The sequence below is a fragment of the Hyla sarda genome, chromosome 3 (assembly GCF_029499605.1).
Source record: "Hyla sarda isolate aHylSar1 chromosome 3, aHylSar1.hap1, whole genome shotgun sequence".
Lineage (NCBI taxonomy): Eukaryota > Metazoa > Chordata > Amphibia > Anura > Hylidae > Hyla > Hyla sarda.
The window spans coordinates 361,604,891-361,629,570 of NC_079191.1; the positions used below are offsets into that span (position 1 = coordinate 361,604,891).

The 24,680-nt window shown below is 40.9% G+C and overlaps 2 protein-coding genes across 7 annotated transcripts in view; both read right to left on the bottom strand.

Moving 5' to 3' along the window:
- LOC130361069 (protocadherin Fat 4-like) overlaps positions 1-22,645 on the bottom strand; it is a 157,407-nt gene extending 134,762 nt beyond the window's left edge. The window contains exons 1-12 of the mRNA XM_056563632.1: positions 22,576-22,645; positions 18,923-19,020; positions 15,123-15,200; positions 13,528-13,605; positions 12,085-12,195; positions 11,885-11,998; positions 11,656-11,746; positions 9,168-9,280; positions 7,890-8,063; positions 7,688-7,810; positions 3,995-4,249; positions 192-290 (exon numbers count right to left, since the gene is read on the bottom strand). Coding sequence (XP_056419607.1) covers positions 192-290; positions 3,995-4,249; positions 7,688-7,810; positions 7,890-8,063; positions 9,168-9,280; positions 11,656-11,746; positions 11,885-11,998; positions 12,085-12,195; positions 13,528-13,605; positions 15,123-15,200; positions 18,923-19,020; positions 22,576-22,645 — 1,404 coding nt within the window. The remainder of the gene's footprint in view (positions 1-191; positions 291-3,994; positions 4,250-7,687; positions 7,811-7,889; positions 8,064-9,167; positions 9,281-11,655; positions 11,747-11,884; positions 11,999-12,084; positions 12,196-13,527; positions 13,606-15,122; positions 15,201-18,922; positions 19,021-22,575) is intronic.
- A 1,806-nt stretch (positions 22,646-24,451) lies between these two features.
- Positions 24,452-24,680, bottom strand: part of LOC130362734 (SANT and BTB domain regulator of class switch recombination-like) — a 96,850-nt gene continuing 96,621 nt past the window's right edge. For all 6 annotated transcript variants that reach the window (XM_056567670.1, XM_056567672.1, XM_056567671.1 and 3 more), the window contains one exon: positions 24,452-24,676. In XM_056567670.1, coding sequence (XP_056423645.1) covers positions 24,640-24,676 — 37 coding nt within the window. In that variant the 3' untranslated portion in view covers positions 24,452-24,639. The remainder of the gene's footprint in view (positions 24,677-24,680) is intronic.

Here is a 24,680-nt window from a genome sequence, read left to right on the forward strand (position 1 = left end):
ATACTCTGCGTGGCTTTTGTTCTTGAAATACTCGGGGTCCCATTGGTTCGGTGGACAGAGGATAAAGTTCAGAAATGAGAAGTGCAGAAATAAGAATAAAGGGGTATTTCGGGGAAAAAAAATTCAATTCAATTGGTGACAAATTTGCAAATTACTGCTCTGCTCCATCTGCTTAGGCAGAAAGCCATTACCTGTCTTGGTGGACTTCCTTTATCCGATGCTACTAAAAACAACACATATTTGTCCTTTACTTCTCTGTCTAATGGTCCATACGCAAAAATATTCCCATTCTACAATAGAAATAACAAGGTAAAATTAAATATAGAAAACAGTGTATAATATCACATCATGTTCAGTTTGCAATAAATATTAATTCAATAACCACTACTACAGTATGTAAGAGAGCTTAAAGAGTACCTGTCCCCAAATAAACTTTTAATATAGTGTTCCTTGTGTAATTAGGAGACACTTTCCCATTCACTTGCTTTTAAAATTATCAACATAAATATGTTTAAAATGTGATAGAAAAAATGGCCACAATTAATGTCACAATGAATACAGAGAGTTTGGTTTCCTCCCGGCCTGGCAGGAGACCAAAATCAGGAAGTGTTTCTCTGCACTGAGCTTGATTGACAGCTGTACAGAGCCTCACTGAAAGCTGCACAGAGCCTCATTGAAAGCTGCAAAGAGCCTCACAGAAAGCTGCAAAGAGCCTCACTAAAAGCTGCAAAGAGCCCCACTGAAAGCTGCAAAGAGACTCATTAAAAGCTGCAAGGAGCCTCACTGAAACATGCATAGAGCCTCACTGAAAGCTGCACAGAGCCTGAGGTCTTCTATTAATCACAGCCCTGTAAAGAGGGCAGAAGTGGTCCACCAGCAGGCTTCAGTGATGGCATGCCTGTTGGGAAACACCCACTTTCTCCTGCTGGGAGATTGCACTATGTGAGCAAGAATAAAAGGTATGATACATAGCTTTTTAAAGCTCTGAGATTTTTTAAGGGTGGGAGGAGTATTTAGGGAACATAGAGTTAGTATAGAAAAGTTTATTTGGTGACAGGTACTTTTTAAAGGGAATCAGTCAGCTTTTTTTGCTGTTAAGAGCTGCAGACCCTGTTGGATAGCTACCAATGTATAAAGGCAAATTAACCCTTTCCTGGAGCTGATGGTGGTTGTCAAGCTTATAAAATTGCCTTTTTATTTCTCAGCAAAGTGTCAAAGAGGCAGGGCCAAGCTGCCAAAGTGCCACAGCCTTCCTCACCTGCCCTCAACTCCCAGTCCCTTATTGATTTATGTACAGGGCTCTGTTGGTCAGTCGGGGGGGGGGGGGGGGGGGGGGTGATGTTAAATGAGCAGTTGTGCCACTTGAGCAGCTTGGCCCTGCCTGCATGATACTTTTATAAGTTTGGCAACCACCATCGGCTCCAGGAAAGGTAGAGTTTACTGTTATACTCTAACAGCTATCCAATGGTGTCTGCAGCTCTTAGAAGAAACTACAGCTGACACACGCCATTTGAAGTTCTTGATCCATAACAACCAGGGTATGATATTAATGCAGATATTATAAGTATGGGAAGGTGAAGGACACAAGAAAATGTAACTCAAGGGTGTATTTCTATTGGTAAGAGGTTCACACTGAATGTGAAAATATGGCCATATGATTAAAAATGGGCAGTTACAGACATCACCAGCTAGGATCAATAGGGGCAAAACTAAGCCAAGACGCTTACATGAGCACTGTTGTTTCAAACAATTTCCCATTTTGATTAAGCATGTGTGATTCCTATGACATTTGTAAACCACTTGATTTCAAAAATAACTCCATACCTTCCTATAAAATAAAAAAAAACGTAAAATTGTTGGCCACTAGAGGACTTAGAGGTCTCACATGTGGTTGAGGACAAATTACAGAGTAGAGTTTAGTCAGTTGTATGTGCAAGCGGTAGAGAGAGCCTATGTACCTGCAGCAGGTTAGTGCTTTGTGTAACCTGTTACACTATGCGCTCCGGCCTCACACGCTGGCCGTGAGCGCATGGTCCCCTTACCTTCTGCTGCCGAAGGGGCTGGGACTCGCATCGCGGAATGGGCCCGCATGTGAGCCCCAGTCCGTCATTCTCCCGGTGTTTCTCCTGCCTCTGCCTCCACCTCTCTGCTCCGGGGCGCGTGTCCCCATCCCTTAGGAGATTTAAAGGGCCGGTACGCTCATTAGTGTAACCACCTGTGGCTTGTTTATAAATTCCTCCACCCTCCTCAGTTCTCTGCCAGATCTTTGTTGCCTTGTGCCCTAGAGAAAGCGTTCCATTGTATTGCCTTGCCGTGTACCAGATCTCCTGCTCTTGTGACTTGACCATGCTCCTCTGCCGCCTGCCTACCGAACTCCTGCCTCATCATCCTCCTGTGCCTTGCATCTCCCCAGCTGCCTGTGTGGTCGAGCCGTGCCAGGGGTAGCGGCCTGGGTGTCGCCTGCAGCTGCAAACCCATCCTGCTTAGCGGCGAGCTCTGGTGAAAACCATCGGCACCTTAGACCCCGCTCCCTGGTACGGTCCGAGTCATCTGCCCCACGTGTCCAGCAGATCCACATACACCGGAGTTCCTGTCTTCAGAAACGTGAGTATTACATAACCCTTTCCTTGCTGTAATCCTGCTGCTGTTTTTTCTTTTCTGCTTACATAGAACATTGCAAACCAAGTGCATTAGTAACATCCTTCTCCCTTCACATGCTAACTAATACTGTACTGTGTAAATAATCCCCAAAGAACAGTGCAAGCATGTTAAGTGCACTTTCACCAGTATTTTGGCATAGCAGAGAAGGGTATGTTCTGTGCTGTGATTGGCCAGAGAAGTATGGAAGGAATAAACTGTGTGTGTACTACTAGAAAACAGTCCAGCCCTGGTCCCACCCTCTGAAATGCAGAGAATGAGGAATAGCTGAGCACCATGGACAGGACTCTAAGGGGCTCAGTAACAGCAGTGAGGGCACTAAAATCACATTGTCACCACTCTGAAGGATTAATCTAACAAAACCAGGCAGGTTTACAGAAATTCTTTGAAACTATAGGTACAATTTAAAGTAGTAAGCAAAAGCCAGAGTTTTAGTGTATGCAACAAACAAAAAAATACACAGTTGTGTTTCTGAAGATGATGGGAAGCTTATAGATGATTCGAGGATAGTAGGCCAAAATAGACCATTTGGGCACAGACCTTCCTGACTCACTTTCACTTTTATGCTTTTTAATTATTACATACACATTTTCCCCACAATATGCCATGCTTCTAAGGGTGTCCCAGAGATCATTTAGCCCTTTGCTAAATCCAATAAAGGAAATTATGTGTGCCCAGAATAACCCCATTTTGGACAATTTCTGAGCAAGGAAAAGAACAGGAAACTCCTTACCATCCACATATGCCCATGAATTCCAAAAAGGCAGCAAAACTATGGGGAAACTATGTTACCTACTGTGGGAAAACTATGCTACCTAATGTGGGGAATCTATGCTACGTAATGTGTGAAAACTTAATAAATAATATAAATAATTAACAACTGATATTAGAGGGTGGGGGGTGGGGTCCTCCTGAGCAACTGATATGGGTGGGGCACCCCTGAGCAGGTGACATATGGGGGTCCACCTGAGTAAGTGACATATGAAGGGGGGGGGGGGAGTTCCTGAACAATTGATGTATGGGGGGGGGGGGGGGGGCCCAGGCACATTCTTTGCACAGGGGCCCTCTGCTGTCTGTGTCCGCCCCTGGTAAGGTTCACACTGCGTTTTTGTCTCTGGAATGAGGGGGCATAGCAACAAAATAAAAACAGATAAAACTAAAAAATTCTTAATACTGACCACAGTAACTGCATAAAATAACTGTAATTCCTAACTGGGTAATATTGTTGTTAAACTGCTTGAATTAAAGCTGAAATTCTAAACACATATTAATGGCTAAATAATAAAAAAAGAGGTCACTGTACAAATACAGGATTTTTACAATACCTTAATCTTACCTGCACTTTAAAACTCTGGTCTCCATCTTCAGCATTTACAGTTATTGTAACATTTCCATTTAATCCTGTATCCAAGTCAGATACATTTAACGTAGCCACTAGGAGTGGTGTGTTTTCTGTGTAGTCCCCTTCAGGGACGGTATAATGAAGAGGCAGGTTATGAAATTGTGGGTTGTTATCATTGACATCAGTTATGTTTATGATGACCTCTGCACTGGAATTACGACCACCTGATGCCGCATCAAACACCCAGACCTGCAAGACAAGCATTGGGAAACCATACATGTAATGCCACATACCATGCATGCAGGCAAATGATCCGTGTCATAGTCGTGAAATGCTTTGCACAATATTTCACAGAATTTGCTCTATAAGGCCCCTTTCACATTACCGTTGCGCCCCCCCAAGAACGGCCGTTAAAGTTTCTTTTTTTGTGTGCCTTTGACGGCCATTCTTGTGACGGGGCACAACGGGTAACAACGGGTCCCGACGGCTCCCATTTACTATTATGGGGTCCATCGGGCGCTGTTGTTTTTTGATGGGAATAGTGAGAGAAAAAGAGGGTGCAAGCAGTATTTTTTCTCCCGCTATTCTCCCTGGCTCCCCTGACGGGTGTCACACTGCTGTGTCATGACGGCAGTGTGAAAGGAGCCTAAAATTAATTTGGCTGTATACTCCCCTGAAAAAAAAATTTAAATCAACTAGTGCCAGAAAGAAAAACATATTTGTAAATTACGTCTATTTAAAAATCTTAATCCTTCCAGTACATATCAGCTGCTATATAATACACAGGAAGTTCTTTTCTTTTTGAGTTTCCTTTCTGTCTGACCACAGTGCTCTCTTCTGACACCTCTGTCAGTTTTAGGAATTGTCTGGAGCAGGATAGGTTTGCTATGGGGATTTGCTCTTACTATGTACAGTTCCTAAAAATGGACAGAGGTGTAAGCAGAGAGCACTGTGGTCAGACAGAAAGGAAACTCAAAAAGAAAAGAATTTCCTCGGGAACATACTAGAAAGGGAGGGAAAGAAGAGAAGATGCGGGGCACTCTCTGGCGTAGTAGGTTTTGATCTCTTGATGAAGAGAGGAGAGATAAAAAAGAACCCCACCACCACACCTGTGCAGTAGTACTGACCTCTGAGAGCTATGCGACGTGTATGACGTGGCTCTGGAGTCGTGTGGGGTGGATAGTTACAGCTTGCTGCTTGGTACCCCCTTGTCCGTTATACCCAGGGCAGGGCAACAGAAAAAGTTATATGGGAAGGAGATGCAACCTTGCCCCCAGGACACAGGAACCCACTCACAGGACGCCACACAATTTATGTTGTGGACCTGAGGAAGGCGTGAGAGCACGCCAAAACGCGTTGTCCAGCTGTACTTTTTATGTACGAATAAAAAAAACATCCTGTGTACCTATTGGCCTAGTGTATCTTTCCAACAGTAGCGCTTGGGATACAGAACCCCCGCATTTTCTGCATCTCCTTCCCATATAACTCTGGAACATACAGCAGCTGATAAGTAGTGAAGGGATTTTTAAATAGAAGTAATTTACAAATCTGTTTAACTTTCTGGCACCAGTTTATTAAAAAAAATGGAGTACCCCTTTTTTTCCAAGGTTTAGTCTTATTTGGCCCAGTTCCACGTGACCTAATAGTGTAATGTCCAATCACTAGTAACACAGTGCAGTTGTATTATATCGGCACAAGTCCCGGTGACCCAACAGTTTGCTGTGAAATATCTAATGCCTCTTCAATTCTTGGGTGCTAGTGGGATCATATTTAGTCCCTAATGAATTCTCACTCTCTTATCCAGAACAGAAAGCCACTGCAAAAAATGGTTTCAGGTCTGGAGGACTTGGCACAACCATGTGTTATGTAGTCACCTACTCATTTGAACTTCCACTGTATCTCTTGCCCACACATTCAATGAAGGCTTTTTCAGCTATTGGATCAGTCAAATCAGTATTAGAGCTTGTTCACATCATTGTGGGCCTATGTCTGTTCATGAAGTGATACATCAACATCCTATTTTAACATTTTTACTGAGAACCTAGCCTCGTGCATAGAACCTAGCCACGTGCATATGTTGGACATTGAACTTTGTAAACACATTATTAGGGAAAAGTGGCATTTTACACCAGCCTTTAGTTTACCTTTTCCTTTTCAGTCAGTTAAAGGTGTTATCCAGGAATAGAAAAACACAGCTAATTTCTTTCAAAAACAGCTCCACGTCTGTCTCCAGTTTGGGTGTTGTTTTACAACTTGGCTTCATTCACTTCAATGGAACTGAGCTGCAGAACCACAACCAACCTGGAGACAGACAGGGAGCATTTTTTTTTTTATAGAAAGTAGCTGTGTTTTTCTATTCCTGGATAACCCCTTTAAAACATCTATCTAGAGTATTATAATAAATACTAGAAGTAATAGGACATTTTTCATATCTGATAGGCTGGGTTCAATTATTTTAGTGGTTGTTTAGCATATATTTGAAACATATATTTAAAAAATGTAGACAAACATATGTTGCACACATAAACCCTTTTAAACTTTACACATTAAGCTTATAGCTATATGTTTGTATACATTTTAATACAATTTTTCTATGGAATATTTTCCCAATAAGTGTAGAACAATTAAAATCCTATTACTGTGCATAGTAAAAAAAAAAAAAAAAAATGGATATGTTTATGGAAACATAAAGCTTTAGGATTCCATATGTTTCTCATTGACTGTAAAATAAACACATTCCCCTGTATACGTTTTTCAAGAAGGACAGAAACGATTGGCATGGCATGCTACAATATTCCAATATGTATTCTCTTTTGCACTACATTTTACCAATAAAAAAATCTATGGGCACATTAAGCTATACATTTCAATACCTTTGTCGTGCATTGAAATGTATTAGCCCAAATGTATGGCAAAATTGTGAAGTTAACACAGCATAAAGTGGCCATACATTTTCAATAACTGTCTGATAAAGATTTGTTCAACTGACAGTTGTCCCTATCGACCTCCCTATACATGTGAATACTCAACAACAAGAACTTTTATGTTTCCTCTATGGAGGGAGGGGTAAGCTGCTGTCAGACAGCTTACAATCAGAAGAATAGGGTCAGAGACTGAAAATCCAACCACAACAACCCTTCTCTCTACCAACATCATTTGTCTGTGAAAATTTTAGAGGCTGTCATATACCTCAGACAGTCGGATGAATGGGCCAAAGACCCAACTTAGTCTAAGGTGTATGGGCACTTTAAGGGTATGTTCACACTACGTATTTTGAATGGAATCTCTGCTCGCAGAGATTCCATCCTGGCAGCCGCCCCCAGAATAATTTGGCGGTAGGACCGCGCGACACTGCGCCGTCACCATTGACGACTATACAGTGCTAGCGGACTTCAGCACAAAAAATGAACATGTTCCTTCTTTGCGCGGAACAATTTCAACGGTGGAATTGTCCGCCGCTGAAATTTCTCAGTGTGAATGGGCCTCGCGGAATCCCTGTCACACTGATGTTTTTGTTCACAGCGCGTAATTCTGATTGTGGAATTCCGCTCATAGAATCTCGCGGGAATTACGTAACGTGAACATACCCTAAAACTGCAATGAGAGAGGAGAAGGAGCAGCAAAGAGGGAGACATCTCAGAACTGAAAAGCAGTAATAACGTGCTACAAGTACAAACAATAACCTACCTGGACATGTATTCTTGGTGTTAATTCTCTGTCAAGGTTGCCATGAATAAAATACATTACCCCGTTTTTATCCACAGTGAACATGGTATTATTACTATGGAAGTATCCATTGGATAATCCATCCTAAAAAAATGACAGATCTTGTCAGATACTTGTTGGTATGATGGCTGGATAGTTATACAGACTGATACTAGTGCTGTACCTGGTCATTGTCACTGGCTGATAGAACAAGAATCTTCGATCCAGATGGTGAGTTTTCAGGTATATCAGCCTCATAGATGGCCTGTGAAAACTCTGGCATATTGTCGTTTTCATCCAGAATGGTGATCAGCACCACAGAATCAGCACTTTTAAAATAACTATTTTGTTGAACAGCCTAATAAAAATGAGATTATCATTATTTGTCCCCATAGCAAAAGATTTGCCCCACCACAAAAAAAACAGCACTTTCTCTGTCAATTGTTTTCCTATATTTGCCTTGGTCGCCTGTTTGTATTGTCACCCTTAGTATTATTCCTGCATCTTACCCTAGATATTGTTCCACCTATACTGCCCGAGTTGCCCTATCATACTATGCCCACAGTGTTGCAGCGGCTGGGACCTTAAAGGGGCACTCTATACCTAGACCTCTTAGAGATCTCCCTGCTGCACCCTGCGTTAGTATAGAGCGCCAGGTTCAGTGTCGGAGGCCTCGTGACATCACGGCTACGCCCCCTCAATGCAAGTCTATGGGAGGGAGCACGACGGCCATCATGCCCCCTCCCATAGACTTGCATTGAGGGGGCATGGCTGTGATGTCACAAGCGAGGGTGTGACCGTGACGTCACGAGCCTCCGCCCCACATTCGCTCTGTGCACCGGATGTCTGGGGTGCGGCAGTAGATATCTTATCCCCTATCACTTAGATAGGGGAAAATATGTCTAGGGGCAGAGTACCCCTTTAATAGAGCACATGCTGTGTGACCCTTTTGTCCATCTTTCTAACTTCTATGGTGTCTCCTGTTCTCCCTTGTACTTTGTCTTTTCCTGTACCGTAACAACTTATACTGTGCCATCTGTAACCCTTGTACTGTGCCCCCACGCATTGTGTCTAATGCTGTGCATGTTCTCCTCCCCTTATGTATTGTGCCTATCCCCCTCTTGCAATGATACTGCTGTGTTTGTACCTTTTGTATCCTATGTTATTTGCCTCTCAGATCCAGTGACTTCCTTATCAAACCTCACCTCTCTCATATCACATCTACTGTTTTTAGCTACAAAACCTTCAGAAAATCTCCTTATGGCCTTGACGCAGTATTATCAATTACTTATTCATCTTTAAAGGGGTACTCCGGCCCTAAGACATCTTATCCCCTATCCAAGGGATAGGGGATAAGATGTCTGGTCGCCGGGGTCCCGCCACTGGGGACCCCCGAAATCTCCTTTGGATAGGGGATAAGATGTCTTAGGGCTGGAATACTCCTTTAAAAGGAGCACATTACCTTAATTTCCACAATGAGATGACTGACAGTTTCTCTGTCTATTTCATTGTTAAGAGAAATGGTTCCATTAAATTGGTCAATGGAAAGAACATTCCTGAACTCAGGAGGGTACACTACAAAAGAACAAATATTGTACCGTGTGAATGTCTGCTGTCTATTCACATGTTAATATCACATTGTGGTTATCATCTCCTGTAATTCTCTAAAATGGCATCTCCATGTTACTTGTATCTAAATCTATTTGCCTAGTTATAAAGGTGCCATAGTCAGATGGACATGTGTAGATGGTAATTCTTGAGAACTGTTAACAATTCTCTTCCTTTCTTTGATTTATGTTTTTGTATGTTATCCATATGTTATGGAAATTTTTTGTAAAATTCGAAAATAAACAGCTATAAAAATAAAAAAGGTGCTATAGAAGGTGGACTTTAGGTGCCTAGAAGAATGCCCAGAAGGTCAAGAGCAATTCTAGGACATTCACCACCCAGTAGACTGAAGAAGGGGGCAAGCTTTGGTGACAACGAAATTGATAAACTTATTGGGGGACATTTATTAAAGCATTTAGTAGTTTTTTCTTGCTTAAAATTGTCGCACGTGCGACTACGCTCTTTTTTCTGCGACTTTTTGCATGTTCAGTGTCCTAAGCAAAAAATAAAAATCTTGCTTACCAAAGCAAAAAGTGATTTTTGACTTGCAGTGGTCAGAGATTTATCAAGTGCGAAAGTCGCAAAAAAGTCGCATCGCATGAAAAAAGCTACTAAATTTACTCCAGCTCAGACATGGAGCAGAAAAAGCCACTACCAAAGCAAAAAAAGAAAAAGTGCTTAAATGAAAGAAATTTATCAACAGGCTGAAAGCAGTTGATAAATAAGTCGCACATAAGCAAAAAGATTGTAAGAAAAAAATAACTAAAAAAAGGAATACATAAGCAAACATTGATAAATGTCCCCCATTGAGATTATTTAAAGGGGTCTGATAGAAAAACATATGGCCTATCCTCAGGCCAGCAAATCCGCCTATCAGCTGTTTGGCAGAGCAGTGGCATCCACGCCACAAACTGAATTAATCCTGATTCAGAAGAGTCCATTCAGTGTGCGGTATCCCTCTTTTGGTTACTGCAGCTCCCATTGAAGTGAATAAATGCTGAGCTGCAGTAACCCAGCATGGCCACTATACAATGTATGGGGCTGTTTGCTCCTGGCACCATTCATTGTGTGTTGTTGATGAAGGGGGTCTTCTGAACAGCTGATCAATGGTGATAGGCCATCATATTTTTCAATGAAAAGCCCTTTAAGGAATAGCATAGCTTGCAAAAGGAGAGCAGACTTTGAACCTTGAAGTCTTAAAGAGGTAATCTGCCAAAAAAACATCTTATCTCCTATCCAAAGATTAGAGGATAAGATGTCTGATCGCAGGAGTCCCGCCACTGGGGACCCCTGCGATTTCCGGGCCGGCAACGGTGTCGTCCGGAACACAGAAGCTTGGGGCTTCCACGTTTCTTGATGTTATGCCCCGCCCCCTCCATTCATGTCCATTCATTTCTCCCATAGACATGAATGAAGGGGGCATGACGGCTGTAGTCGCCAATCACCTGGCACCGTGCGGAGTGCGGTCCGTGCACAGATCACTGGGGTGCCGCACCGGAGAGACATCGGACGTAAGATGTTTTTCCATGGAGTACCCCTTTTAGGCTAAAATAGAATATGGGTTTTAAAGCAATGTAAAAAAAAAATCTATTTCTACCCTTTTAACAGAAGTACATCTATGTAAATGCCATTTTGTTTTAACTTTATTATTAATTTACCTTCAACAGTTTGTGTTATTGCAAACAACTTTGCATAAATCAACAGTATTAGCAAATATATGAAACTATGTAAAACACTATAGCTCCCCTTATTGGGCTCTTTTACCTTTCCAACACTCTGCCTTCTTCTCTGTATACTTTCTCATAAATTACTAATGGAAATACCTAGAGCAGAAGGTATACAGACTTTAATGGTACACTGCCTATAAAAGTCTAGGGAGAGGGAAGTGGGAAGGAGAGAAGAGGGGGAAGAAAGTGAAGGGAGAGCACTTGAAACACAGAGAGACATTGCTGGCACCCTTGTTCGTCCAAGTACTATAGTCACAGCTTATACTGCTAAGTACTGCTCTATAATGTCCTCTATGTTGTTGCTACTTCTGAGGGTTTTCTATAGAGAAGCAAGGAAGCAGGATCTACTGTTATTTGTGTATACTGCCTGGAAAATTTAAAAAATCTTGACTAGTAACTGCTCTCCACCAGTAAGCTGAATGAAAGCTGACCGAGATGGAACCCACAGAGGGATAAAACTGGTTAAAATGCCAATAACAAGTTATATAATGGTCAGAAATAGTGCCAGTTCTCATGTACATTTCCTTGACAGCTCACCCTGAAAAGTGACCTGAAATAAAAGGTAGGCTTCAATCATTATAGAATGATTATTATTATACATCTGAAAACACTTACCCTTAGTGATAGAGTAATATACAGTCTCATTTATACCAAGATCACCGTCAACAGCTTTTATCTCCTCTGGGTGGGTAGATAAGATGCCTTTCTAGAGATAAGAAAGTTTCAACAGCTTCATGAACAAGTGCACTGTATAAATATGACAGTATATGTATCAACTAAACATGTTCTTCTCTACAGTAAATGCAACTGAAAAAGACATATTTTAGGTAAATTAATGCCGTACCTTATTTTCTGAAATCAAGCCTTCATATAATGGAAAAATAAAATGAGGATTCATTGTATCCACATCCTGTATGTCTATGATCACTGGTGCAGAGCTGGAAAAACCCTTTGAATCCTTAAAGGAATATAGAATGTATAGTTATGAAGAATGGTATGCTTGACAAGGAGAATATACTATAGTCACATATGTGGCTGTCTTACCTCAGCATAGGCATCAAGGTTAAATCTGTTAATACTATTGTATTCCAGGACTTTGGCCAAAGTTATGACTCCATTCAGCGGATTTATATGGAAATAATCACTGCCAGGTCCCTGTATTAATGGAAGAAATATACTAAGCAGGGTTATGGATTATGAAAGGTTAAATTATTCTACAGATGCCCATGGAAGTAGTTTACAATGCATATATATTCAATGTGAACATATCCTTAATCAACTTTTTCTTAATTTGAGTTGGTTCCCTCTTTAATAAATATATATATATATATATATATATAAAAACCAGATACAGGCGCAGCACTCCAACAAAATAAGTGATTTAATGTCTCATGTCAGCATTACAACGTTTCAGCTCCTCCTGGAGCCTTTTTCAAGCATGAAACATGCTTGAAAAAGGCTCCAGGAGGAGCTGAAACGTTGTAATGCTGACATGAGACATTAAATCACTTATTTTGTTGGAGTGCTGCGCCTGTATCTGGTTTTTATCTTGGATGGACTCTGATCAAGTCCTTTGGGACGCTGGCACCAATTTTTTGGTTGGACTGGATAAGTAGTGCTGCTTTATTTTGGGATTATATATATATATATATATATATATATATACACACACACACACACAGTGGGGTAAAAATGTATTTAGTCAGCCAACAATTGTGCAAGTTCTCCGGCTTAGAAAGATAAGAGAGGCTGTAATTTTCATCATTAAATGTTAAAGGGGTATTCCAGGAATGTTAAAGGGGTATTCCAGGAATTTTTTTTATTTGACTGTGCTACAGGGGCTGTAAAGTTAGTGTAGTTCATAATATAGTGTCTGTACCTGTGTGTGACGGTTTTCTCACAATTCTTCTGTGATTATCACCCAATATTTATTTTTACCAGCATACAAAATGACTGCTGTCTCAGAATTTTCCCAGCTTGCAATGCTGCCGAGACCTGACTCACTAGTCAGCTGATGACAGGGAGCCTGTCTGCTTCAATGGGTGGAGGGATCAGTCTGCAACTAATGCAACAGCTGTAGGCACCCTGATTGAAAACCACAGGTCTTTTGAATGGATGCAGCTCATTTATGTTTCAATGGGTGGGGTGGCTGATGTGTGGGAGGGAGGAAAATGGAATTATGGGATTTGTAGGCAAAAAAGAAAACTCAAACAGAAAAAAACAGTTCACAAAAAGCTAGCCACAGTGTTATGGTAATCTCACAACATAGCCATTTAGCCCCAAGACAAGCGCAGATCCTTCCTAAGCATGTCCATTACTGTCTGCCAGATATGTACTAAAATCACCGTATGGTGGATAACCCCTTTAATACCAAATAACCTTCTGTTATCTGCCGATTTTCAACATTTGTTCTCATTATCTGACTGTGTTATTCATATGTTAGCAGTTAAGATATTGTAATAAATATGGCTTAAATGGAAGACTTACCGACAGACTGTACTTTATGAGAGATGTATGTGTATCTTTGGCCTCTACATTAAGTATTGCAGCATTCAGTTCACATGTCTGAAACGGAAACAAATAGTAACTAATAGTTTATGCATTAAGTTTTTTTTCAAGAAGTATTCCGTTTCAGCAAAGATAGAACATAGTCCACACTGCTGAAACTTTGTTGAAATTTAGCTTGTCCGCTCTGAATTGAATCCACTGCTCTTTTTAGAGATGCGTGGATTCTTTCCATCCCGCACAGAATTGGAGGGGAATTGATGCGGAATTGCCAAGGAAATCCTACTGTGAAAATGTTGTACTGCTCCTTTTGGACAATTTGCATGCTAGACCAGACAGTACCAGCAAGAGAAGAGGGTGCGGACAGAGACCCAGAGAGACAACAGAGATGGCAGGGAAGAGGGGATATAACAAAATGGCCCTAGATGTTAATACCCTGATATCTGAGATAACGTTTACTCTTATTTTATTGTTTTATTTATCTATGCTTGTTTTATGTATGTTTTTGTATGCCTGTATTTTGCATGGTCCACTCAATGGGATTTGCGCAAACCATACAGAGCAAAAAGCACAATCACAATGGCCCTGATTTACTATTGTAAACCCGACCAGTTTTGTCGGGTTGTGCGCCAGAATTTCTGTCTGTGCCAGAATTTGCACCCATAAAAACAAAAACCTGACCAGCTCTGTATTTTACTGAGAAAACCCGGAAAAGGGGTGTGACCAACAGGAAAGGGGCGTGGCTGACGAAAAGGGACGTGTACTTGACATATAAAAAAAAAAAAATCCCAACATATTTACTAAGGTTTCCGCAGATAACGTTTACTCTTATTTTATTGTTTTATTTATCTATGCTTGTTTTATGTATGTTTTTGTATGCCTGTATTTTGCATGGTCCACTCAATGGGATTTGCGCAAACCATACAGAGCAAAAAGCACAATCACAATGGCCCTGATTTACTATTGTAAACCCGACCAGTTTTGTCGGGTTGTGCGCCAGAATTTCTGTCTGTGCCAGAATTTGCACCCATAAAAACAAAAACCTGACCAGCTCTGTATTTTACTGAGAAAACCCGGAAAAGGGGTGTGACCAACAGGAAAGGGGCGTGGCTGACGAAAAAGGGACGTGTACTTGACATATAAAAAAAAAAAAATCCCAACATATTTACTAAGGTTTCCGCAGAAAATGTGGTGGATTTGAACTGAGGTAAATCCGACTGCTCAGAGCACGTGTAAAAAAAGCAAAAGCTAGGGAAAGGTGTAAAATTTAGGAAAACATAATAAATACCGTGGAAAAATATCTGTTGGGAAATAAAAAAAAAAACACAAAGAAAACTACACTCCATTCTTAGTTAATCAGGGCCAATGTATCAAAAAGAACACCACAAAATGGCTGCCAAAATAACTTATATTTTGGTTGTAACCTTAGTCTGAGCATATTTCAATGTAAAAAGTGTTCCCTGAGGAACTTTGAGAAGCACTTCATATAAAAAAATGAATAATGTGGTAAAAAAAAAGCTGATATACAAAATGCATTAATATATATACTATTTTAATATTAGGAACCAATGACATACCTCTAGAATTGTAGCTCTGTAACTGTCCTGAACAAACTTAGGTCCGTTTTCAGGTTCGCCCTTCATACTAGGAATTTTCTGATGTTAAGAAAATATGATGTTGTTACATTTCTCCAACATAATCTAACTTGGTATTGAAATCTTTATAATGACTTTTTCTCATTACATTATCAACTAAAAGGAATCTCTACAGCTCCATTTGAAGATACCAACAGGGTACGTTAGACTTTTTTTAATTCTTAATCCTACCCAGGCTGCCAAAATGTAAAAAAAAAAAAAAACTAACCCTAACATTACCTGGCATTGCTCCCCATTTGCCCCGGCATTTATTGCAATCCTTTCCTAATGCTGGGGGTCGATGCGTCAGACTTCAGCTCTGCTAAGCGCTGGCAGCAGCAATATCCCGGTCAGTGATTAGCTGAGCCGCAGTTTGACATATTCAGCCTGACCCCGATCTTCTTCCTGGTGCCCAGGCCTAATATGTTGCATTGCTGCTCAGCCAATTAGCTGAGCTGCAGTCTGATGCATTGACCCCTGGCATTAGGAAGAAGATTGCTGCAATACCAGAGGCACCAGGGAAGCAGCGGGAGGTATGTTCATTTTTTTTTTTTTATGCTGGCAGCCTAGACAATTTTTTAATAAAAGCCTAACCCCAGAGCTGCATAGGTGCTGAGTGACTGTTATAAGTAGCTGGGCACTCACCGCTAATGACGGGCAGCTCACAGGACTCCTGCAGCAAAGGGGTGAGTTAAAATGGCAGCAGAGGTCCCCTTACCCTCCTTCTGCCTCCTAAGCATTCAGTCGCTTATGGGGACTGAAAAAGTGTAAAATTTAAAATATACAAAAGGGCTTTAAAATTATATAAAAATTATATAAAAGACCCTCCCCTAATAAAAATGCAACACACACACACACACCTTTTCCTATTTAACAAAAATAAAAAAAAAACTTGTAAAGGTCAAACTTTTTTGTTAAAATTATTTAGTATTTAGTAATACAATAGCAAAACTGTGGACTGTGTAAAAACAATCCCTGCCCTCCCCCGTTCTCCACTACAGACCATTTAAAGTACTCTACTGTAAATTACCCTCAGCACAGTGCAGCCTGTTTAGTCTAATTTCACTATCAATATGTCATGGCATAGCGGAGTATGTGCTGTGCTGTGATTGGTCCAAAACGTCAGGAATGTTGTACTACTGGCAAATAGCCCAGCTCTGGTCCTGTTCACTGAATGTAGAGAATGAGAAATAGCTGTGCACCATGGATGGGGATCAATAACAGCAAAAAGGGCAGTAAAACAACCCCTGCAGCCCGCACCAAGAGTTCGGGAAAAAATGTTCCAAATGCTGGGGCAGTGGAGTACCCCTTCAAAGCCACTGACATAATAATGATTCCACATCTAATCCAAAGGTGTTCATAGAGATAACATTGCTTTTGGTTGAACCTTCACTCCAACAACCAACATGTTAATAAGCATGTTATATTAATAAGGTTCCTACCAGATAACTATATTAATATAATACAATAACAATGTTTAAAATAAGTTTAAAAGCGTAATAAAAATTGACATTGACACATTTATCTTTGCTGCTGAAGAAAGGTCCTACGGAGGACCTGAAACGTGTCCAGCTTTAACAACTTATTCTAAGTGCCACATCATCTTTATCAAAGAATACATCTTTTTTAAACGAATCACCATATCTGTCAATCAACCTCTGACAGTATGTGCTACTTCCCACCATGAGGATACTGCCGGCCCAGCATTTACTGCCAGCAGGAGAACTGCTGCAGTACCCATAAATGGAGCCCACTTCTGCCGCTTCATACCTGAGGCTGCCGAGCCTCCAGCAGTGCACCCTCCATTCAGGGACCAGGACCCGTCTGACGACCAGCGCTAACCACATAAGGTACCCACTTTGATTATAAGACATAAGCATTGTACCTTAAATCGTACTGCCGCTGCATACTAGGAGACGGCAGTGTCTCCAGCTGCGAGCCCTCTGCATAGAGGATCGGAACTTATCTTATAAGCGCTGTTTTACATTCAAAATTGCCGCTGCATATATAGGAGACGGCAGTGTCTCCAGCAGCGAATCCTCGGCACAGAGGATTAGAACATATTACAAAACACTGCGATTTTATTTGTCATATTACCGCTGCATAAATCAGGAGACGGCAGTGTCTCCAGCTGCAAGCCCTCTGCACAGAGGATTGGAACCTGACACAAAAGTATATACAAATTGATACAATTACCATTCATTTTTGCTGTATTCTATTCAAGACTTTAACCACTTTCTCTTCCAACTGTATACAAATATTTGTGAAAATAGCAACTCAAACTGTTATATTACCGCTATTCACAAATCACCAATTCCGATCATCCTTATAGATACGTGGACACTTATTTATTGTTGTACATTCTTATTTGTTTATTATAATTATTGTATTTTAACATTAGATATTAAATTGCCAAGGATTAAATATTTACAAATTTTACTGTGGGATCACAAGGGCCCTGTGATCCACAGTATATTATACCTATATGTACAATTTTATATCATATTTAATAAATGTTTTAATTTAATCCAATATTCAAGACTCTGAGCTCCATTTTCTTTCGGCACCGTGAGTATAGGTGCTATTTGGGTAGCTCGAGCCATTGGTCACTAGGTTAATACGAGCCTCTCTACCATTTTTTTCCTCCTTAATAAAAATTGCCCTGTGGCCAATAAGTGCTAGAATTAAAGGACAGAATGAACTATCCAGTGATCATTCACGTGGCCCTGTCTGCCCAATACTAAACCATGTAGTAGGCTAAATAAACAAGTTCTCTGATACTGGACAGGTGTCGGTCTGTATAGTTTAGCTCTAAGGGCCATTTACCATTTGGGGTCTCCACCTGGACCACTCAGAAATGCGCCATCTCAACAGACAGCAATGCATTTCAGAGCAGATTCCACCAAAAGAATGAACACAGTTTGAATGGTGGAGCAGAATCCCATTGAAAACAAGGGGAGGCTGCTGCACCGTATTTTTTGAGCGGAATTCAACTCGAAAAATCCATAGTGTGAATGGGCCCTAAGAGCCTACTAGTCCTTAGGCATTAACAAGCTAGCAGATTCCAAGAAACTTATTAAAGGGGTACTCCGGTGGAAAACTTTTTTTTTAAATGAACTGGTGCCAGAAAATTAAACAGATTTGTAAATGACTTCTATTAAAAAATCTTAATCCTTCCAGTACTTTTTAGCAGCTGTTTGCTACAGAGGAAAATCTATATTTTTTTAATTTCTTTTTTTGTGTTGTCCACAGTGCTCTCTGCTGACACCTGATGCCTGTATCAGGACCTGTCCACAGCAGGAGAAAATCCCCATAGCAAACCTATGCTGCTCTGGACAGTTCCTGACACGGACAGAGGTGTCACCAGAGAGCACTGTGGACAACACAAAAAAGAAATTCAAAAAATATAGATTTTCCTCTGTAGCATATAGCTGCTAAAAAATACTGAAAGGATTAAGATTTTTTTAATAGAAGTCATTGACAAATCTGTTTAACTTTCTGGAACCAGTTCATTAAAAAAAAAAAAAAGTTTTCCACCAGAGTACCCCTTTAAGTCTAACTTTGGAGGGGAAGGGGGGGTGGGGGGAGGGTAAAACTCTGTTTTGTGGTGGTATAGGCTGAATTAGCTGGATTTGGCTCATAAAACTACTAAAAGCTGCAGTGGCAGTTTTAAAAGGGAAGAAAATTGTGTGTGACACCAGCCTAACATTTACCTAAAATCTATACAAGCATAAGAAGGTTACCGGCTTATAAGTATTCGGTGGTCTTGGGGTTCTTATTGCTCCATCATTATATATCGCATCATATTTCATGTCATCCACATCACTTGTTGTTGGATTTCCTTGTAAATGAAGAGAGGAATACAGAGAAAGTGTGATCATGGCTTACACTACCTATTGGGATCAAAACTATATGAAAATTAGAAAAACTGAAACATAATGTAAAATCGTTGCACACACCCGGCTGGTTTCAGCATTAGTTTAAACTTTTATTGTTCCATCATGCGTTAGAACAAACGTGACACAGATCCCATTGGGGGAGGGAGAGCAGGCGCTCTAGGTGTGGGAGCAAACACACCACAAAGTGTCCTTTTTGACACAAAACTAGTAGCCTCACTGGTCCGCCCCTGCACCTAGAACGGCTGATCTCCCTCCCCCATGGGATCTGTTTCACGTTTGTTCTAACGCATGATGGAACAATAAAAGTTTAAACTATTGCTATACAAACTATACAATGTTTTTCTATTATCTTTCAAGTTTGATTTATGAAGTCCACTACTTTTCTATGAACGTTAGCACCCCCATGGACAAAGATATCTATATTGCTGTATTGTAGAGGCTCATTCAGTGTGTTTAAAGGGGTACTCCACTGGAAAACTATTTCTTTTTAAATCAACTGGTGCCAGAAAGTTATACAGCTTTGTAAATTACTTCTATTTAAAAATCTTAATCCTTCCAGGACTTATCAGCTGCTGTATACTATAGAGGAAGTTGTATAGTTCTTTTCTGTCTGACCACAGTGCTCTCTGCTGACACTTCTGTCCATGTCAGGAACTGTCCAGAGCAGGATAGGTTTGCCATGGGGATTTGCTCCTGCTCTGGACAGTTCTTGACATGGACAGAGGTGTCAGCAGAGAGCACTGTGGGCAGACAGAAAAGAAATTAAAAAAGAAAAGAACTTCCTCTGGGGCATACAGCAGCTGATAAGTACTGGAAGGGTTAAATAGACAATAATAATAACAAATATGTTTAACTTTCTGGCACCAGTTGATTTAAAAAAAATAATAAATTCCCACCGGAGTACCCCTTTAAAGGAGCAGTGTCTGAACATGGTTAGACTTTCTGCACTTGTTCGTGTTTTAAAATCACATCCCTAGTTAAAGTGTTACTGTAATTTACAAAAAACTTAACTTGTCATCCAGACCTGTAAAAAGTTTTGATTGAATGGGGTCCCAGTCCAGAGTCCTGCTGTGATCGTAAGCTATAGCTTGGTGAAAGTGCCCAGCAGTGTGCTTCATTATTATTCTAACCCTTTGGGGGTTTCCCCCCTGCAGGGAAAAACCCTCAACTAAAGACTCCCCTTAAAATACATTCTTGATTATATGATTATAAAAAATATATATATATATATACTGGAACACACAAGGTTAAAATACTCAGTGTCGAATCGTTTTTGTATTGTCCTAAGTGATCTCTAACTTCACTCAGTCAAACTGCCTTAAATGGGCACTCTCATTAAAACAAATCTTTGCTATTGCACTCCTATGTGTGAGAGGAGCTATGATTGGATGAGGCTGGACACCTCCCCCCCCCCCCCCCCCCTCAGCACTCCAGGCGGCACTTCCTGTGTTTGGACTTTGTGTATGAGATGGGGGAAAATGTGCTCTTGAGCTTTATTAAGCACAAATAAAACATAGAAAACTTCATTTTTTTAAACAGAGTATATTAGAAATATTTTTCATTTACCATAGCAAAAATTAGTTTTAATGAGAGTGACCCTTTAACTCTGTGTATTATCAGCCTGCTGGCAACTTTTTACTAGCTAATTTCTCACTATATAATAGACTTTTTATGGCTACTAGACTCCGAGGAAACATTGCATAAAATCCTGTATAACCTCCCCGACGTTTTGCCGTTAAAATGGCTTTGTAAAGGGCTATGAGGTTACTGGATGCAGTAGCCTCATAGCCCATGACAAAGCCATTTTAACAACGAAATGTCAGGAAGGTTATACAGGGTTTTATGCAATGTTACCTCGGAGTCTAGTAGCCATAAAAAGTCTATTATATAGTGAGAAATTAGTTAGTAAAAAGTTGTCAGCAGGCTGATAATACATGGAGTTAAAGGGGTACTCCGGTGGGAAAATTTCTCTTTTTTCTTTTAAATCAACTGGTGCAAGAAAGTTAAACAGATTTGTAAATTAAACTCTAACTAACAGAAAAAAAAGCACAGAAAAAAGGTAGTGAAAAAAAATCGGCACCAGCAATTTGGAAGCTACACATGTATATCCAGGTGGAGGGAGAGGAGGTCAATGACCCAGCGTGTGTTCACTGATGGTGCATCACATATAGAACTCAAATAGATACTGCAAACATGGAAGAAATTGAAAACGGAGCACTCACACTACTGCTGGAGGTCTTCAATTCAGGCTGTGTTCACGGAGGTCCCGGCATTGGTGACCTCTGCAGGGAGACGCGGATGGAATAGGGGGGAAGCTCGTATGGCGGCCACGCCGGATTCAGTGTGATTTAAATTAATTCAGAATTTTCCAGAAATTCAGTCATACAAGTCCGAAACTTTTTCAGATTCATTTTGGATTAATCTCATAGTGGCTGCTACTACTAGCCCTATGTGGGTGCACATCTCCTTCCTTGTCCAATATTTTCTATACTGTGCTGCTGCCACTACTTTAGCCTTTACACAGTCACAAATCTCCAGTGAAAACCTCACCCTGCACAGGATAATTATAAGAAACCCTGCAACCTAGGAGACCTCAGGGTGTTATACATAACGTTTCAGGACAATAGGGGCACTTTCGATTTGGACATAATTTATTTAGACCAAATAAAATCTGATGGCTATTTCAAATTAATCAGACCTGAAACGAATGTAAGGAAATTTGCTTATCTCCAAGGAACCTTATTATTTATACTAAGTTATGTGACTGCTTTTTTTTTTGTATCCTTTGACATTTTAAAGGAGTAATCAAATTTTTTTATTGTTAATTTGACTATGCCACAGGGGCTGTTAAGTTAGTGTAGTTCATAATATAGTGTCTGTACTTATATTTCATGGTGGTCTCGCATTTTTTCCCGCAATGTTTATTTTTAACAGCATACAAAAGGAGTATCATCTCAGGTTTTCTCAGGTTGCCGTGCAGCCCAAGACATTACATCACTAGTCAGTTGTTCAGAGGGAACCTGTCTTTGCTTCAATGGGTGGAGCGACCACTGGGTGGGAGATCATTCTGCAAGAATTTGCAACAGCTAGAGGCACCCTGGTCAGATAATACTGGTCTATTGCATTGAAGGGAGGAAGAAAAATGACACTTACAAACAAGGAATTATGGGACTTGAGAGAACGTACTCCAAAAGGAAATAGCCAGTTCACAAAAAGATAGACATGGCGTTATGGTAATCTTATAACATAGCCATTTGACCCCCCACGACAAGTGCGGATCCTTCCTAAGCATGTCCATTACTATCTGCCAGGTACGTACTAAAATCACCTTATAGTGGAATAACCCCTTTAATTATATGTAATTTGATGATTTTATGATTGAAAACAGTGTAACAAAATATCCCTGTGTGTAAATAAGTACTGGACTATACATTTTTTAAGAGGATAAAAGATCATGAAATCTTGAACATTTTACTACAAAACTAATAACTACTTACCTTGAGTTAATAGATTCAAGGTAACAAAATGTAAAAGCAGATATTGTAGTAATTGTCGAAGCATCTTCATCGGTCAACACTGGACAATAGACAAAGCTCTTCTCTTTATATAATGGTCAGTTTATCATAGCTGGTAATTCCAATGGGTAACAGACGGGACTTCTTGCTCATTCTGATTCATCAGACACCTCTGAAGCAGCGGCGCAGCCTTGTCATTTCCTAACCTGATGAATTCATGTGACTGGCTCACGCCTGCAGCACGATGTCTTCAGTAAATATTTTGGATCATACTTGCAAATATCTATTTAGCTTTTGAATTGTTTGATTTTATAGTGTGCTGTCTGACATGTTTTTCTACTTAATTTTGTGGATATATTTGCTTTTTTTTATTCAATGTTCAAGCAAAACTAGGGAAAGCCATACATTATGACTGAAGCCAGAGCTCTTAGATCTATATTATCAATACCATATATACTCGAGTATAAGCTGACCCGAATATAAGCCGAGGCCCCTAATTTCACCCCAAAAACCCAGGAAAAGTTATTGACTCGACTATAAGCCTAGGGTGGGAAATACATCATCCCCCTATGTAATCATCCAGACCCCCGTCATCATCCCCCCCTTCATCATCACCACCTGTCAATCCCTTCATCAGTGGTCTTCAACATGCGGACCTCCAGATGTTGCAAAACTACAACTCCCAGCATGCCCGGGCAGCCATTGGCTGTCCGGGCATGCTGGAAGTTGTAGCTTTGAAACCTCTGGAGGTCCGCAGGTTGAAGACCACTGCTACCTTAGTCATCATCCAGCCCTCCCCTTTTGTTTTGTACTCCCCTCAGTGGGAAGTTAGGTGAGCTGGTCCGGGCCATCTATGCTGCAGGGACCGTCCGGTGGGGATGATTAGTCATTGCGGGCTGTCCCTTTTCACCGGGGGGGGGGGCCCTCTTCTCCGTGCTTCGGGCCTGCCCCAGACTAGTGACGTTGCCTTGACGACGACGCACAGGGACGTTCATGCGCAACGTCCCTGTGCGTCGTCGTCAAGGCAATGTCACTAGTCCGGGGCCAGGCTGTACGGACATGCTGGGAGTTGTAGTTTTGCAACATCTGGAGGTCCGCAGGTTGAAGACCACGGAGAAGGGATTGACAGGCGGAGAGTTCCCTCGAGTATAAGCCGAGGGGGGTGTTTTCAGCACAAAAAATCCTGCTGAAAAACTCGGCTTATACTCGAGTATGTACGGTATGTAGGTTCACATTGCGGAATCTCCGCTCGCAGAATTCCACGTGTGGAGATTCCGTCTGGCAGCCGCCGAAAATACTTCGGCAGTAGGACCGCGTGGCACTACGCCGTCACCATTGGTGGCTATGCAGTGCTCACGCAATTCCGAGCAAAGAAAGAACATGTTCATTCTTTGAGCGGAAGAATTTCAGCGGCGAAATCGTCCGCTGCAGAAATTCCTCAGTGTGAACAGGTCTCGCTGAAGACCCATTCACACTGATGCTAATGTTCAACTGTGGGAATTCCGCAGTGTGAACATACCCTTAGGGCAATTTAAAGGGGTATTCCGGGATCTAAGCTTTTATAAAATGTCTGATCGCGGGGGGACCTCCGTTGAGACCTCCCACGATCTCCCTGCAGCACCAACATTGTATGTGGGGCTGCGTCTCCAGTGTCGGAAACTTCCGGGCTAGGGAATAAGATGTCTAACAGCAGAGTACCCCTTTAAACATCTACAAAAGAGTAGCTTCGAAGGAACTGTATAAAAAAACCTGATTATGTACAGGCAGCCTAACTATCTTCTTCATGTGACGATCACATGTGAGGTACTGAGGAAAGCATAGTTAGAGAAACAGAAAGAAAAACTCCACTTCTTTTTGTTTAAAATAAGTTTATTTAAAAAAAGGAGTATATAAAGTTAAATAACATATTAGCAAATTCAATCTAGCATGTTCCAAATAGGATAGAACTTGTCAAGCATACATTAAAAGTATTAATAAATATCCACTGTCCCCATGGACAGATCATAAACGCTAATAAATTCTTAAAAGCATACATACAGCCTATACTTATGTTGGCCTTCCAATCCCAAAACGAGGTTTAGACCTGC